Here is an 18,428-nt window from a genome sequence, read left to right on the forward strand (position 1 = left end):
GGGAGGGGAGCACCACACACTGGGGTCAGTTGGGGGGAAATAAGGGAGGGAGGGTGGGGGGTGGGGAGCTGGGGAGAGATAGCAGGGGGAGAGATGCCAGATGTAGGTGTTGGGGAGGAAGGTAGCAAATCACACTGCCACGTGTATACCTATGCAATAATCTTGCATGTTCTTCACATGTACCCCAAAACCTGAAATGCAATAAAATAAATAAATGGGGGAAAAAAAGAATGTCTGCATCATTTTCCTAATGATTCTTTGAAAGTTCAGATTTCCTTTGGCTTTTTAAATGTTTCCTAAAGTTATAAAAGCCCTATTAGAATATGCCACTGGTATAAGGAGAAATAATGACAGAGGGAATCAAACAAAAAAAAACCAAAGCAAGAAGATATGCGGCATCCTTTTTCTAGGAAGTAGGAGAGCACTTGAGGGAGAAAATTGTTATTCAGGGAAATTTTTTAAAGGCCTTTTATGTCAGGGCATGGTGGCTCATGCCTGTAATCCAAGCACTTTGGGAGGCTGAGATGGGCAGATCACCTGAGGTCAGAAGCTGATAAGCACTACTACCTATTGTCTAGCTTGTGTTGGTGTGGTCTTGGTGTGGGCTTAGAGAATGAAGAAAGGAAGTTATGCTCATGTTTATAGCAAATAGGGTCAGCCTGCAGTAGCAAAGATGAAACATCAAAAGCCAGAAACAGCTATTAAATGAAAGGTGACAAGCAGCAATCCTATAAGGACTTCATTAAAACTTTCTGCAGTTTTACAGGAAGAAAGCTTAAGATGTTCTGTTTAGAGATGAAATCAATCAATAACTTCAGAAAGTATATACACTCAAGAAATATATGCCTTTATCTAATAGCCTAGTTCATAATTCTAAACTTATTACAGCTAAGAACACTAGCACTCCTCATTATCCATGCTGTTTCTCTTTTTCCTGAGAACTCCCCTAAACATCTTCTGCCCACCTTACTAGTATGTTGGGCCATGTGACTGGAATCCAATTAATGGAAAGTAAGCAGAGGTATTGTAAAACACTTTCAAAATTGACTCCTAGAACTTCTCATATAATCTTTCATGATCTTTCTCTTCACTCATTAGGCAGCTGAATGCAGAGGTTCCAGTGCAGAAATTTGAAAAGAACTTAGAGGATGATAAATTCACTAAATAAAGGAGACTGAGTACCTCAATCATTAAAGAAACAGTTGCCTCTCACTATTTAGGCTATGAAAAATAGAAAAACACTATTATGTTAAGCACTGAAATCTGTGGGTTGTTTGTTACAGCAGCATTAGCAGCCAGTTTTATTTAACCCGGCAATATACTAAGAGACTACCCAAATCCAAAAGTCCCATTCTGTGCAGTCACTCAAAGGTAAAGAAAAAACTATTTTAGAATTCATATGGAACCAAAAAAGTGCCTGAATAGCCAAGGCAATCATATGCAAAAGAATAAAACTGAAAGCATCATGCTACCTAATTTTAAACTATACTATAGGGCTACAGTAACCAAAACAGCGTGGTACTGGTACAAGAACAGACACACAGACAAATGGATCCAAATAGAGAGCCCAGAAACAAGGCTGCACACCTCCAACAACTATCTGATCTTTGACAACGCTGACAAAAACAACAATAGAGAAAGGACTTACTATTCAATAAGTGATGCTGGGATAACTGGCTAGCTATAGGCAGAAGATTAAAGCTGGACCCTTTCCTTACACCATATACAAAAATCAACTCAAGATAGATTAAAGACTTAAATGTAAAACCCAAAACTATAAAAACCCTTAAAGACAACCTAGACAGTATTATTCGAGACATAGGAATGGGTAAAGATTTCATGACAAAGATGCCAAAAGTAATTGTAACAAAAGCAAAAATTGACAAATAGGATCTAATTAAACTAAAGAGCTTCAGCACAGCAAAAGAAACTGTCAATAAACAGACAACCTACAAAATAGGAGAACATTTTTGCAAACTATTTATCTAATAAAGGTCCAATATCCACAGTCTATAAGAAACTTAAAAATTCAACAGTCAAAAACAAATAATCCCATTAAAAAGTGGGCAAAGGACATGAATAGACACTTTTCAAAAGAAGACATATATGTGACCAACAAGCATAAGAAAAAGAGTTCAACATCACTGATTATTAGAGAAATACAAATCAAAACCACAATGAGGTGCCATCTCACACCAGTCACAATGGTTCTTACACAAATGCCAAAAAACAACCAATGCTGGTGAGGCTACACAGAAAAGAAAATGCATAGTTCAGCCACTGTGAAAAGCAGTTTAGCAAATCCTCAAAGAGCTAAAAACAGAACTATCATTTGACATGGAAATCCCACTGCTGGGTATATACCCAAAGGAATATAAACGCTTTTATCATAAAGATACATGCACATGCATGTTCATTGCAGCACTATTCACAACAGTAAAGACATGGAATCAAACTAAATGCCCATCAATGGTAGAATGGATAAAGAAAATGTGGTACATATACAACATTGAATACTATGCAGCCATAAAAAAGAATGAGATCATGTTCTTTGCAGCAATATAGATGGAGTTGGAGGTCATTATCCTTAGGAAATGAATGCAGGAACAGAAAACCAAATACCACATGTTCTCACTTATAAGTGAGGGCTAAATGATCAGAACACATGGACACATAGAGGGGAACAACAGACACTGCAGCCTATCAGAAGGTGCAGGATGGGAGGAAGGAGAAGATCAGAAAAAATAACTATTGAGTACTAGGCTTAATACTTTGATGGCAAAATAACCCTCAGGACCTGGGTTTACCTATATAAAAAATATGCACATGTACCCCTGAAACTAAAATAAAAGTTTTAAAAACAATAAATTTTTAATAATTCGAATCATACAAACAATGCTTTCTTTAGAAATAAAATAGGAAATCAACAAATAAAGAAATTCTGGGAAATTCCCCAAATACTTGAAAACTAAATCACATACTTCTAAGAAACCCATAGGTCAAAGAAGAAATCAATAGGGAAATTGGAAGTATTTTTAACAGGTGACAATAAAATATATTTCAAAATTTATGGGATAATTCTAAGTTAAAGCACTACTTAGGAACACTTCTGACACTTCACATCATAGTTAATTCCTTAGTTGATCTACAGCCCATTTCTTCAACTCTGTTTCTTTCTTCCTCATTATTTTCTTTCTGCCCACATAGGAGGGAAACTCTGGTTTGATCTTAGTTGTTCTCCTACTAGTTATAATCTGTCCACTAAATTAACAAGTATTGAGAAACTACTGTTGGCCTATAGTGCTGGCTCAGATTAGGAGCTACTGAATAAATAAATGAAGAAATTTCAATTTGGAGACAGAGAAATAAAGAGAACTTGAAGCTCCATTATCTATTGCTAAATCAAAATATTTTATATTTAGGTTCATACTACTCGTAAGATTTATCCTCATTTTCCTTTCTTAGGAGCCCTTTCAAAAGAGTAAATCATAGAATCACAAATCGAATCTAGTCACATCAAATGCATGTCTCCTCTAGCACCTCCAATAAGATCTGTCCAGTTTCCTCTGAACACCTCCAATAAGATTATTCAATACATGATTGAATAGTCAATTCAATCTATAAATTTTCTAGACTCATCGTAGTACAATGCTTTGCATTTACCTTTTCAAACTGAATTGTAATTCTGATAAAAATAGAAACATAATCTCTAGTTCATGTGACCTAGATTATATAGAAACATAATCTCTAGTTCATGTGACCTAGATTATATAGAAACATAATCTCTAGTTCATGTCTCCATAACCCACAGTCATTTATAGAAGGGCAGAGCTGTCTTCGCTCAGTTACTTCAACCTCAGAAGACAGGATGTATCTCCAAGACTTTCATTTTCTCCCTTTTGAAACTTATTAGAAAGCACCTTATTTAGTTGCGTCACCTCCAACATGTTTGTATTTTTATCTTCTACACACTCTTGATATCAAATTCCATGAATGTACACATCTGAAAGCATATATTAATCCCTTACAAGGTAAGGCAATGCCCGATGACCATGGAAAAAATAATTCTGATCACATTCCCATTTCCTTTTTATTGCTTGGTGAAGACCCATCTTTTCAGTCCACCTTAACACGGTTCCTGATCATTTCTTTTGACTATTTTAGTGGACTCTTCCTAGACTTCTGCAGCTCCACTCTATCTTTCTCAGATTTGTATACACTATCCAAGAACTTACATTATAGGAAGGTGGTGTTTGTACTTCGATTTCCATTACCTTTCTGATGATTCTTTCCATTTGGACTGCATCATTTGTTGTCTGTATTCCAGAATGTATCTTACCAGTGTCTGCAAAGAACAATGAACCATTACTGCCACAACCTGTCCTGGAGCTGAAACTTAAAGGACAGATTTTATCATATTTTAAGTATATTTTGGAATCTAATTTTCCATTGTTACTTGATTTGGTCACAATAATCAAATTTTGTTCTTAAATCCTCATCACTATTCAATATTTTGCATACTCAGGTGAAGTTAATTTCATAGCTCTTTTGTGTTCCATGTCTAGCTAACTAATATTTTTAATGACATTATATCAAGCATATAAATTCAGTCCTCTCCCCCAAAGGCAGCGTGTGACTCTTTCTAATTTTTATTAGAACACAATAAACCCTGCCATTAATATAGCACTTTAGACTCCTGGATAAAACCAACACCTTGTATTTAGAATGACAAGTTAACAATCACTGCCATCTGCAGGCGACCAAAAAACTTCTGGTTCATACCAACTTGTTGATCAAAGACAATTTCAAGTGAACGAAAAATAATTATATTTCTAGGGAACAATGCACTCACAGATAAAAACACACTTGTTTATTTCTTGCCCTCTACAATTTTATTGGTGCAAACAGGACCCAGAGCAATCAGAATATAAACATTGAGCAAAAGCAGTTGCATTGGCAACCGTGAGTTCATAATCTTTACTAAAGAATACAGGATCAGGGTAAATGGAAGTGTCTATCATCTCAAGCCTGTATCTTTTGTGTTACAAACAATAAAATTATACTTTTAGTTACTTTGAAATGCACAATAAATTATTATTGACTGTAGTCACCCTGTTGTACTATCAAATACTAGATCTTATTCATTCTGACCATATTTTCATAGCTGTGAATCATTATTTTTTGTAATAAAAGAGTAGATACATGTATATTTTCAAGAATAGGAAAATTTAAAGAATAAATTATGGTATATCTAGAAAATAAAATATGAATTTTAAATAACGCCTTTGAAAATTATTTAATGACATGAAAAAATGTTCTTAGTATATCATTAATGGGAAAAAGCAAGGCTCCACATCCGTGGAAATTGGTCTCAGGATCCCAGTGGACATCAAAATTCAAGGATGTTCAAGTCCCTGATATAAACTAGCATAGCATTTGCATCTAACTTACATCTCTCAGATACATTAAATCTTCTCTAAATTACTTATAATACCTAACACATTGCAATTGCTATGTAAGTAGTTTTATACTACACTGGTCTTTATTTGTATTATTTTCTATTGTACTGTAAAAAAAAATTTTCCAAATATTTTTTATCTGTGGTTGGTTGAACTCATAAATGCAGAACTGAAGACACAGAGGAACCACTGTTTGTAAAATACGACACTCTTTTATCAAACTTATATATGCATGTATATATATAACCAGAGAGAGAGGGGCTATATCTGTTTTATAGAGAAAGACTATTTGTTCTTCTTTGCAAACTCAAAACCTGGCATGGTGCCTGGAACAGAGTATGTACTAAGAGTAGACCAAGTCAATCACATGTATAAATAAATTATGAATAAAGGACATTCTCTAAAATGTGATTGGTTATTGAGGCTAAGATTCATTACGTTTTTCTTCCTTGTCTTTGTTTATATTTATTTTGGGGGTTTTATACAATGAGTACAAATTACTTTTGTGATTTAAAAAAAAAGTTTAAGTCCTATGGAAAGCTTTAATTTGGTTGGAAAGAAATTTGTGGATCTTAAAGGGAAGGATTTCAGTCATGCTACAGCAAGTGTGCCTCTATTGGTCATGATCAACTCTTTCTTAGCCATAATTTGAGCTAATTTAAAAGCCTACTCACCTGCTGGGGTTTTTCTTCCATAGAAAAGTGATTCCAGGCCAGGCGTAGTGACTCATGCCTGTAATCCCAGCATTTTGGGAGGCCAAAGCAGGAGAACAGCTTGAGCCCAGGAGTTCAAGACAAGCCTGGGCAATATAGGGGAACCCTGCCTCTATAAAAAGTAAAATAATTAGCCGGGCATGTTGCTGTATGCCTGTGGTTTCAGCTACTCAGGAGGCTAAGGTGGGACAATCACTTCAGCCCTGGATGGAGCTCAAGGCTGCAGTGAGCTGTGATCGCACCATTGCACTCCAACCTGGATGGCAGAGGGAGGTACTGTCTCAAAAACAAACAAAAAGAAGTAGGGGCAGGGGCAGGGACAGAGGAAGAAAAGTGAGTCCCCCATAGACTTCAGAAGTAAGATAAGACAATAAACTTCTGAATCATCTCACCTTACACAGGCAGCAGGGACAGAGTTAACTGAGGGTAAGAGCCCCTGGGAATACCTCACAGAACAAGATTCTAGCGCCAGTTGTCCAGTAACTCAGATGGTGTCATTATAGGCAACGATGTTAGGCTCTGATTTTCTCTTTCACTTTTGCGTTTGCTTTAATTCTTTTTTGAAGCAATGTGTGTATCTGATGTCAACTAACGACCATGTTATAATTTGAGGGACAGTTTAGTTGCTTTAAGATGAACATCTCTGACTCCATCACATCCCTTGTCTGGAAGGCAGTGGCCTACTACAACAAATAAGCAAGAGTACCACCTCGTGGCAGCTCACTAAATATACACATGGCTCCTGAGGGCTGGAAGAAACTTCAACTTGAAAAGAGGTAACGATATTGCAGAGATTGGCCTAACAAGCCTCGACAGCTTCAGTGCCCTGATTTGTAAAGGTTTCCTTCTTCCTAGGACTTTAGCTTTCAGAAATGTGACAGTTTTGGTCAACGTAGAAAAAATATCAACCTGTTATACTTTTTCAAAATGCAGTTATCTCTATCATAAATTACTAAATACGAGGCTTTCTAGAGATTAACTACTCTAGAGTAGTATGAGATCTCTCATAACATCGTTTATAACATAACCGAAATTATCTGGTTTCAGGCAGCTATTGTTCTCTCCTGATTACTTATTCTGTTATTTAATGAACATAGTTTGAAAACCTTTATTTTGCAGGAACTGCACTAGACTCTGGGAACATAAACATGAAAAAAGATACATTCTCCAACTGGTGAAAAGCTCATACTCTATGTTAAGTAAAATTTCTAGAAGGCCATTGGTTTGAACTGAGCTCCTGCACTAGGCCCCAGCAGACCAAGCTAAAGCCCATGCTGAAGTTCCACTTCACCAAACCGAAACTAAGCTTTTTATCTGACCTTCTGAGAAATTAAGAGAGAAAAAGAAAGAATAGCCAAATCCCCAGAGGCCAGTTTTAGCCAGTATGATAAGGAAGTCCCCTCTGCTTTAACCCTTACAAAGAAAGTAACCGTCTGTTAACCAATCTGCTTTTTGTATGATGTTGTTTCTTGTACCTGTTCAAGCTTTTAAAAACCGACTCTTCACCATGCCCAACAGACACCACTCTATTTTCATTTGATTGGAAAAAATTTGTGGATCTTAAAGGGAAGGATTTCAGTCATGCTACAGCAAGTTTGCCTCTATTGGTCATGATCAACTCTTGCTTAGCCATAATTCGAGCTAATTTAAAAGCCTACTCAGCTGCTGGGGTTTTTCTCCCATAGAAAAGTGATTCCAGGCCAGGTGTCATGACTCATGCCTGTAATCCCAGCATTTTGGTAAGCAGAAGCAGGAGAACAGCTTGAGCCCAGGAGTTCAAGACAAGCCTGAGCAACATAGAGTAATGCTGTCTCTATAAAAAAAATAAAATAATTAGCCAGGCATAGTGGTGCATGCCTGTGGTTCCAGCTAAAAAGAAATAATAGCCTTGTTCCTTCTCAAGGTTTTAAAAACTGACTCTCCCATCATGCCCAACAGAGCACCACTTCGTTTTTTAGATGAGATGCTACCTGACTCATGAATCACAAATAAAAGCCAATTTGATAATTTAAACTTGTTGCAATTTTGTCTCTTGACGTTTATCATGAGATACTATGCTGAATTATCTGTTGTCAACTGGGCATCACCATCATCCCTTTTAAGGGCTTCTCCCACAATCTATTTACCTAGGACATAGAGCTGCCCGTAGAAGTCACTCAAGATTTGGAAGACAGAAGAAAAAGAGAAGTTTTATTCTCTAGAGGCAACTGCATCCTGACTGAAGCAAATGAGAGATTCAGATTGGTTCCCTGGTGAGCTCTGGAGAACCCATCTGTGTCCCTACTGCACTATGAGACAGTGGAGGACCTCTTACAGATTCCTAAGACTTGCAGCAGCTTACTGGTAAGTTCCTGAGAAGTCCCTGCCCTATTGCTTCAGGATGAGATCTCCAGTGTCCGCTTCCCTCCCCCTGGATTACATGGCCTTCAGTACTCCCCAGCTTTTCCAATAGTCAAGCAAGCCCCTAATTCCTAATAACAAACCCCTTCTGCCTCCTAAATATGGAGTATTTTCTGTTTTCCTGATCAACCCTGAGTGACTCAGACACATAGCTGGATTACTCACATAGCTAGATAATTCTACAACATTGCTATAGTGTCATGAAAACCAGACTAAACTCAGATTTTATGAGAACTGAGTAGCAGGAAAGTATCCCAGCTTTAGGGGATTGAGGGAGGCTTCTCAGAGAAACTAGCATCTACAGTAAGTTCCAAAGATGAAAAGAAATTATCTAGGTGCAAAGAAATATTCAGAAACTAAGGTGTGTAGAAAAAAGTTAGGTTTTAGAAGGACTGGATAACCAAAAATAAAACTATATTTAAAAAGGAAAACACGCAAGACTAAAAAAGTTACCAAACTTACAATTAGCATGTTGATGAGGAATAAAACAACAGTTTTCTTGAATGATTACCATTCCTGTAACACTCACTACACATTTGTAGAAATCAGTATGACAAAATGCAGTAATACTATAGGTGCTTCGTCCACCCCAAAGCCTTACCAGATTGGTACACTAAGTTCCCCAGCTGCTGTGAATGATAGTCACCAATGGCTCACAACTGCAGCCTCCTCTGAAGAATTGCTATTCACCTAGAAGTTTCTGAAAGACTTTGCCTTCCTCCAAAGGCATTCACAGCTGAGGGCTGACATGTAGGCCCACAATCACCTGGTCTCCTCACCTTAAGGTGATGCCAACTTTGTGATGCCATTCAAATTCTCTGTGGCAGCAGGCTAAGGCTACGGCAGAAACTTTACTTATCCCCTGTCCTATTTTCTGGTTTCCTCAGTTCTTTTTTGTTTGTTTTTTGTTTTGAGACTTGAGTCTCCTTCTGTTGCCCAGGCTGGAGTGCAATGGCACAATCTCAGCTCACTGCAACCTCCACCATCTTCCCTGAAGCAGATGATAAAACCTAGGAAGATTTTTTTTTTTTACCTTTCCCTGAGTAGGACATAAGACGCTTATGGAAGAGGTGTCCTCGACACCAAGAGAAAAAGGAGCATCCTTATCTCTAAAGATGAAGGACCACAATGGAATCTGAGCAAACAGCCTTTTAACTTTCCCCCAGTTTGTTGCCATCAGATCATACCTTCTCTGTCCTATCACATTTCTCAGCCATCCACTGTTCATCAACCCTAACATAAAAATATACTGGCTTAACCATTTCTTTGTGTCTCCATTTCTTATGAAGTTTCTCATGTTGCATAAAACTTATATTAAATAAATTTGGCTGGGCACAGTGGCTCATGCCTGTAACTTATTAACACTTTGGGAGGCCAAGGCAGGCAGATTGCCTGAGCTCAGGAGTTCAAGACCAGCCTGGGAAACATGGCGAAACCCCATCTCTACCAAAATAAAATAAATAAATAAATAGCTGGACATGGTGGTGCATGCCTGCAGTCTCAGCTACCTGGGAGGCTGAGGCAGGAGAATCTCTTGAACCCGGGAAGTCAAAGTTCCAGTGAGCCAAGATTGTGTCACTGCACTCCAGCCTGGATGACAAAGCAAGACTCTGTCTCCTAAATAAATAAATAAATGTGTATGCCTTTTTCTTGTTAATCTGTGTTTTGTTATAGGAGCCTTGGCCACAAACCTAGGATGGGTGGGGAAAGGACATATTCCTTCCCTACACATACAGCCCTTATTCTCCACTGAGTAGAGTAACGCCTGATGAGAAGGCACTCAACGCAGGCTTGTTGAAGGAATGCCTCCATGCAGAAGTGAAATAAAACTGCACAAAATTCCTTCTGGTGTTTAACAATGTTCTGGTCTTTATATTAGGAAGAAGAGTCAAGGGAGGGCTACTGCTGATGTGACTTGTACAGAGCATGTGTAGGTTATTCTAGTTAATGTTAACACACAGGATGTGGTTTGTTTGACCTGAAAATTCTTAAACATTGTAATCGATATTTTAAAATCAGGAAATATTTTCACAAAAATCTGGATTTCTGGATTCTCTCACAATAAAAGACCACCAGTGTTGGCACGTGGCATCGAAAAGCTGGATCTGAGGAGCAGACTGTGCCTGGGTTTTCTTTGCCAGTGGCCACAGCTCCCACCCCAGCCCAGGAGGCTTCACATGTCCACCTGCCTGGCCCCTTGCAGCATGTCAGTAATTTCTGGTTGGGTGATAACGTACGACATTACATATCACATGGTCCATATGGTTCACTGCTGTCATCACAAACTTTGCTGCCTGTTCTAGTCCTTTAGCATTGCTACAAAGGAATACCTGACACTGGGTAATTTATAAAGAAAAGAGATTTAAACCTAAAATGCAATAAAAAATAAATAAATAAAGAGAAAGAAAAAAGAAAGAAAAGAGGTTTATTTGGCTGACAGTTCTGCAGGCCATACAAGCATGGCACCAGCATCTGCTAGACTTCTGGGGAGACCTCAGGGAGCTTTTGCCCATGGAAGAAGACAAAGGCAGAGCAGGCAGGTCACATGGCCAGGGAGGGAGCAAACAGTGGGGGTGGGGGGAGAGCCTAGATTCTTTTAAACAACCAGATCTCATGTGAACTAACTGAGCAAGAACTCACTCATCAACAAGGGGATGGCACTAAGCCATTCATAAGAGATCTGTCCCCATGACCAAAATATATCCCACTAGGCCCACCTCCAACATTGGAGGTCACATTTCAACATAATTTTGGAGGGAACAAACATCTAAACCATATTACTGCCCCAAGAAGAATTCACATTTTTCCCCCCATCTCCACCGGCCCTCCACAACTCTTGCTTTCTCTTGTATTTCCTATCTCAGCTGGGGAGGCAACCTCCCCACCACTAGCCAAGGTGAATCAGAGGCAGGGTGGAGCACAGGGCATAGTATATTTCAACGTCAGGATGATGGAAGAAAGCTGGCTTTGCAATGCACTTCAAGGTCTGTGACACTACATATCACATGGCACAATATGACAAAGATGAGTACAGGGTCAATATCTGGGGTTTTGGTTTTAATCTATGACCACAAAAAGTGCTAAACTACAAATTAACAGATGCACAGGATTCAGAAGTTAAGACCAACAGAAAAATTCCCCAGTTTGTGAACAGCTAGTTGAGTAACATCTAGCCCCACCTTGTGGTCATTTGGGAGCATACACCCTAAACAACTCGAGCCAAATACAATAGATAATGTCTTACATAACCCTCGGTCACAGGATAATGCAATAGGATTGCTATGGTGTTGCCTTTGGTGTGTTTAGCTAAGCTCCCAAGCTAGCAGTTCATTGAATTTGATCTGGTCAGTTGGTACAGAGCCCCAGAAACTCAGCCACTTTATCCAATAATACGAATCATTCTTAACTGTGTTTTCTTCGCACTCCCTAAAGTGGACCAAGACACATGCTGGATTCCTCCCTGCCCCTGCATTTTCAAACCTGCTGCTCTGTAACTTCCAACATTGCCACTAAAACCACTGCCTGTGAATTCGATTCTGTGAACTATAAAGTTAATGGACAGAGGATATAGGTTTCCTGATAGGAACTAAAGGCACTTCTTGCACAGAAAGGTCATCGTAATGGGGGCTCACCAAGTTCTATGAGTCATCTATCTACATATGAAAATTGTCTTGTAATATAGAACTCTTTTCTGTGGTATCCGTTATAATTGACAGACGATTCCATTGGCCACAAATTGACCATCTTCTTGTTCAGTGTTTGGGCTGCTAGTACGTGGTTTCTTCTACCATAAAATGGGGATGGTACCAATAGTAGGTACCTCTCAGAATTGTCATACAGATTGAGTATGGTCTTAAACAACTGTTAGGTGCACAGTAAGTCATCAGGACACATTAGATGGTATTATGTGTAAACTAAGTGCTCAAAACACATTTTGTCTTTTAGCTACATTTGCATAAACTGAGACAAGTTAGGGTTCAGTAGAGTGGGTAATTATGAAAATGAGTTTATGTAGATTTTTCCTACATTCAAAAAGCAAATAACAGCTTTGAGGTTGTTCACATCTTTTCTTACCTTCCAGAGTATAAAGGATCTCACTTATGTAAGAATGCACATTGTGCAGGTATATTTAGGCTAGTGGATCAAGAAGAGAAAGATAAAAGTTTCACAAAAACAATACATAAACAAGTTCACAGTGGCCTGTACAACAGTCATATGATGTCTACAAGTTAACACTGCTCACTAATAAGTTTTGTGCTTGGATGATTTTATAAAATAAAGATGTCATCTTTGCAATTCAGCATAAAATAGTTTCCCCACACCACTACCTTCAGGAAAGGTATAAAATTGCCTCTGGAGAAAAACATGTGCTGTTGCTGCCACCCTGTGGATTTGTTTTATATTGTAGTCCTCAGATATTAAATATTTTATACTGCCACAACCAATTTCTAAAATATACTGGCAATTTCTAGGTATGGCTTTCTTCCTAGTATTATTAAAAATTCACCAAGTTGCAAAGAGGACTATGAATTTATTTATTGGTATCAATTTATTGACTAGGTAGGGTAAAAACTCACAGATCGAAATCACATCTAAGTCACAGAAGACCTAAATTGCACCAATAATCCATACATATACATGACAAATTTTAAAAATTAAAATAATCTTATGCTTAAATTTTTAATTGTGCTAAATAACTTATGAGCTACCCATAAAATAGACCATATACTCCCATTAACAAGACAAGAATTTGAGAAAAAATATCGAATTATATTTTTTCCATGTACATAATTATATTCTATAGCCTATCCCTTTGAAAGGTAACACAGAGTAGGGGTTAAGCATAAGGTCTCTAAAACCCTGAAGCCTGGGATCCAATATCCCACTTCTATTACGTGTTAGCTATGTGACCTCAGGCATGCAACATAACACCTCTGTATGTTGCTTTTCTCATCCACAAAATATGGATGAGCTCAAAGGAACAAACTTCACAAGCTGTTGTGAAGATTGATTATAGCTTTTAGAGCAGTCCTTGGCATTCAGAAGGGTAACCAATTAATGTTAACACTGTATAACCAAAATTATAATGGTATGAACCAAAGTGGCTTTATGGCTAGAAATCAGCCCTTCCCCTCCAAACTCTTCCATTTCTCACCTGTGCTCAGATACCGATTCCCCTAGTTTTTTCAATCTGCTTTCTTCTACCAACACACTGATGATGTCTTGGCTGACCCCTGAAGAGCAATTTTCTGCTGGACTTGGAGGCTGACTGCAGGATATCAAAATTGTTCCTGAGTAGGGTTTGGTATTTCTTCTGTTTTATCCTTTTTGAATGTATTTTGTTGTTGCCGCAGTTATTCTATTCCTGATCAATTATATATTGGACGGATGGGGAGCAGATTACTTTTTTCTTAGTTCATTAAGTGCCCATCTTCAGCCCTGAAACAGACTTCCACATAAGTACATCACCCAGAGTTCCTAAACTCTGGGCTTGGGGTCTTTGCACAATGGAATTCCCCAGCTGTAACCCTCAAAAGGTGGTGAATATATTTCTTGCATAGGAGAGCAAATTCAATATTTTGTTCCCAAAGAGCATATCTGGCGAGTTACTAGTGCTGTTCATTTTCCTTTCATCCTTTCATGCTCCCTTGCAGTTAGGTGTGGCCACGTCTCATATGTAATGTGAACCAAAGTGATGTGTCACTTCAGAGTGGAAGATTTAAGTTTCAGTAAATAATTCACTACTTCATCCATCCCCTGCCTTGCTGATGGTGGAATTATGTCAAGGTTGTGCCTCCATCAGCCTGGGTTCCAGAGTGCTTATAACTCCTCAACAATGTGCAGAGCCTCCCATAGGCCAAGGTGGACATACAGTTTGAGCAAAAAACCCTTCCTGTGGTAATGCACTGAAATTTGGGGATTGTTTTCTCAGTATCACCTAGCCTGTGCCATTACAAAAAATGATTAGCCTCACTGCAATCCCTGGGAGATTCTCTGCACTACCTGTTCTTGTTCCCAATAGAAGCCCTTTCCCTTAGTCTCCCGATTCACACCAGAGACCCAGGCAATAGTTTCAGGCTGACATTGCAAGACAATATTTAGAAACGAACAACTCATAGGCCCTGCAGTCAACCTACCTGGCTAATTTGAGGTTCCACCACTTACTAATTAGCAAAATGACTGAGCAATGTATTTAATACGTGTAAAATGGGATAACAGTGTTTACCTGTTCCAGTCAGTATACCTGTGTAAGAAACGACAAAACTTTGTGGTATCAAACAAGCTTTTATTATGCTCACAGATTTGTGAATGAAGAACTTGGACAGAGCACACAGCAGGGATGGCTCGTCTCTCCTTCCCATGCGTGGGCTCCACATAAAAGACTGAAAGATCAGCAGCTGGAATGATCTGGAGGCTCACTCCCTGACACAGCTGGCAGTTGTTGGTGGCTGTCGACTGAGCCCTTTGCTAAGGGCAGTCAGCCCAAACTCACATACAGCCTCTCCCATGGTCTGGGCTTCCTTATCAAAAGAGAGAGCAGAAGCCACATCATCTTTTGTGACCTACTTTCAGAAGTCACACAGCATCGCTTCCACTGTACTCTACTACAAGGCAATTGCAAAATCTTGCCCACGCTCAAGGAGAGGGAAGATAGGCTGCTTCTTCAGAGAGGCAGCCAGGCTCTGGAAGAGGACATGGGACCAGGAACACTGCCATGGCCACTTTCAGAAAATAAAATCTGCCACATTTCCTAAGATTGGAATGAGCTAACAATAAAAATTACTTAGAACAGCTGCTAAGTACATGCTTGGTATTGATTTTTCCACTGCACAGTCTAGAACCACATGTAACAGCCTCCCTGCTCAGCTTCCACTCTGCTTCTTCGTGGCCAGACTTTCACTTCCTAGGAACCTACTCCAAGGATCCTTTATCAGAGATTCTAGACCAAACTAAGGGCAATTCCAAAACAGGAGGCATTCAGGAGCACGCTCTGACTCTGTGCTCAAGATGTTCATACCACAGTCTAATACAAGCAAATTTCCCACAAAGTATAATCCTTTGGATGCTGGGCTATCATAGGCTTAGGATTCGTTCATTTTTGTTTTCCTTATAAAGGACTTTAGAAGCTTTCAGGCCTTATGTTAACCAAAATCTACCTAGGCATGTCCCTTTATAGTAAGAGATCTTCAAAAAAAATGTTAAAACTTTACAAATAGATTTTAGGCGGATTTTACTTTTCATTTTTTAAAATAGAAGTGTATAATTCTGTCAAACTATATGGTACCTGTTAGCAGAATTTAAGAGAAAGTGAAATAAACCTCTAAAGGGTGGGTCATTCATGACGGTGCTCACATCAGACTGAAATGGCAGAACAATATCAGCTAATATTCTCAGTGTATGCTTAAAACGACTGGACTATTTGTTGTTAGAGATGGTGTGTAGATTAGGGCCTCCTTCGCACTAAATTACCAAAATCCAGGAAAACAGGCTTGGCCAATAAGTGAGCTATTAAGTCATGTGTACAGCAGCCCAAGGGCACCATTTCTTCAAACCTTCTACAATTTAAATTGCAAAAGAGAAAAAGCTAGCTTTATTCTTGGTGCCAAGAAACTTCTGTAAATCTTGTGTGTAGTTTGAATTCCAGAAAGTTGCTGCCATTATAATTAACCTATAGTTTGCTGCTATGAAATTGGCTTAGCTAAGTATCTTCACTATCAAACTTCTGGGTGGCAACTAAATACACCAGATCAGAGTCACTAAAGTCAAAAATCCAGAACCAAATCCCCCACCCAGGAAAAAAACAAGAAGGAAGAAAAGACCATACGGGAACCAACAACGGTACACGCCAAAAAGACAAAGAAAGGAAGACCCCAAATAATAATAATCTAAATCAACCAAGTCCTAGCAGGCGCAACCAAAAAAAAACACGCATACAAGCAAAACAATCGACATAGAAGCAATTTAAACACCAAAAAACACAAGAAAAAAACTAAAAATAAAAAACTAGCATGAGATAAAGTGACAAAAAACAGAACACCCACAAAGTTGAAAGGAAAAGCTAAATAGATCAATCGAGGACAAAAGTTCAAGACAAACAGGATCAACACAGAGAAACCCCACCTCAAAGAAACATAAAAAAAAAGCCCCAAGCACAAGCACACCAGCCGACAAGCCCAGCCAATCAAGAGCCCGAAGCACAACAACAGAGAAAACCAAAAAGAAAGAGAAGACAGGGACCAAAAATCACACAAATAAAAAACAGCCAAGGAAAAAGAACAAAACAAACTAAAAAAAAAAAAACAAACTAATCTAAAATAATGAAATACAGGCACATAGAGATACACTGAAAAAAAAACACAACAACAAACATAAAAAAAAACCGACAGAAAAAAAACCCAAAGCTCAACCCAAACACGACCACATAAAACATCAGGGTAACTATCAAAACAAAAGAAGGGCCCGCAGCAAAAGAAACAAAGAAAAAAATTCACCAGAAAAAGGAAATACAAAAAATAAAACCAAAAAAACAAACAACCATAAACAGAAAACAAAATACATATTAGAAGAAAGGATGTGGGAGGTAACTGGATATGCACAGAAAAAAAAGTGAGACCTAAAACACATACAAGAGCCAAATGGCACAATATAAACTCAAAAAAAACAACAACTCCCAAAAACAAGAGGGAATCACAACGAAAACAACCAAAGAGCCAGGAATACAAACAAGGCAAACCAAAACAACCCAAAGTTGGAGGAATAGGACAAAAGAAAGAAAGGCAGCTGAGTCAAGCCCATCCAACAAAGAACACAAAGACAACCGCCCACCGGAACCGCAAAAAACCCGCCGAACACAGGTAAAAGACACACAACCAAAAACAATAAGGAACAAAACTTGCTAAACCAAGTAAGATCAGAACATTAAAAGAAAAGAAGAAAAAGCAAGGAAAAGCCTAAAGAAAAGACACCAAAAAAAAAGAAACAAACAAAAAAATCCGGCCCACCAACACAGTCAAAAAACAACGACCAACAAAAAAAAACCATACTCACTCCTCGACAGAAGGAATAAGTAAATGCGCTGAAACTACAATGGCAAACAAGAAAAAAGACAAAACAAGTCTAAAAAACCCAAAGAATTAATAAGGAACGCAAAAGAAAAAAAAAAAAAAAAAAAAAAAAACCCGAGCCAAAAACTAGAAAAAGTAACCAAAACAAACTAAACCGAAACAAAAAAGACAAAAAAAAGGAACAACCATAGAAAAAAACACAACAAACAGAAACACCCACAGAAAACACAAACAGCAAGAAAAACCTAGGCAGCCAAAAACAAAGCAGAAAAAAAAAAAAAAATAAAAGACATACAGAAAAAACAGAAAAAAAGCAAAAGACCGAAAAGAAAACACAAGAAAACAAAATAAAGATGAAAACAAAAGAAGCCCTGACAGAAAAAGCAAACAAGATCGGACAGACATAAGATCAGATACAAGGCATAAAGAAACAAACACATAAAAGTCAAAAAACAAAAAAAATAAAAATAACAATAATGAAGAGAATGAATAGAAATAAATGACTATAGCAGTGTTTAAGATTTAGGACTTTTATTTTTTTCAAGTTAGCCTGAGTTGGCTTTCATTGCTCCCCCATCTAATTATAGTACTCACACAACAAGAAGAAATATTTGCATAGTACCTTTACAACAAGAACAACAATTACAGCACGAAGAGCACCTAAGCTTTGGCAGCTGACTTGTAGTGGGTCAGTGTGCGGGCGGAAGGGTCAGTGGCATTTATCCACTTGGGCATCCAGTAATGGCTCAGCCAGTAAGCCCGACCTGGGTAATGGCGTTCAAAGATTTGAC

The 18,428-nt window shown here is 38.3% G+C and overlaps 1 protein-coding gene across 1 annotated transcript in view; it reads right to left on the reverse strand.

Annotated features, from left to right (window-relative positions):
- Window positions 1–18,182: 18,182 nt before the first annotated feature.
- ASNS (asparagine synthetase (glutamine-hydrolyzing)) overlaps window positions 18,183–18,428 on the reverse strand; it is an 18,460-nt gene continuing 18,214 nt past the window's right edge. Inside the window, exon 11 of the mRNA XM_017525089.2 lies at window positions 18,183–18,426. Coding sequence (XP_017380578.1) covers window positions 18,298–18,426 — 129 coding nt within the window. The 3' untranslated portion in view covers window positions 18,183–18,297. The remainder of the gene's footprint in view (window positions 18,427–18,428) is intronic.

The sequence above is a fragment of the Cebus imitator genome, unplaced genomic scaffold (assembly GCF_001604975.1).
Source record: "Cebus imitator isolate Cc_AM_T3 unplaced genomic scaffold, Cebus_imitator-1.0 Scaffold37, whole genome shotgun sequence".
Classification (NCBI taxonomy): domain Eukaryota; kingdom Metazoa; phylum Chordata; class Mammalia; order Primates; family Cebidae; genus Cebus; species Cebus imitator.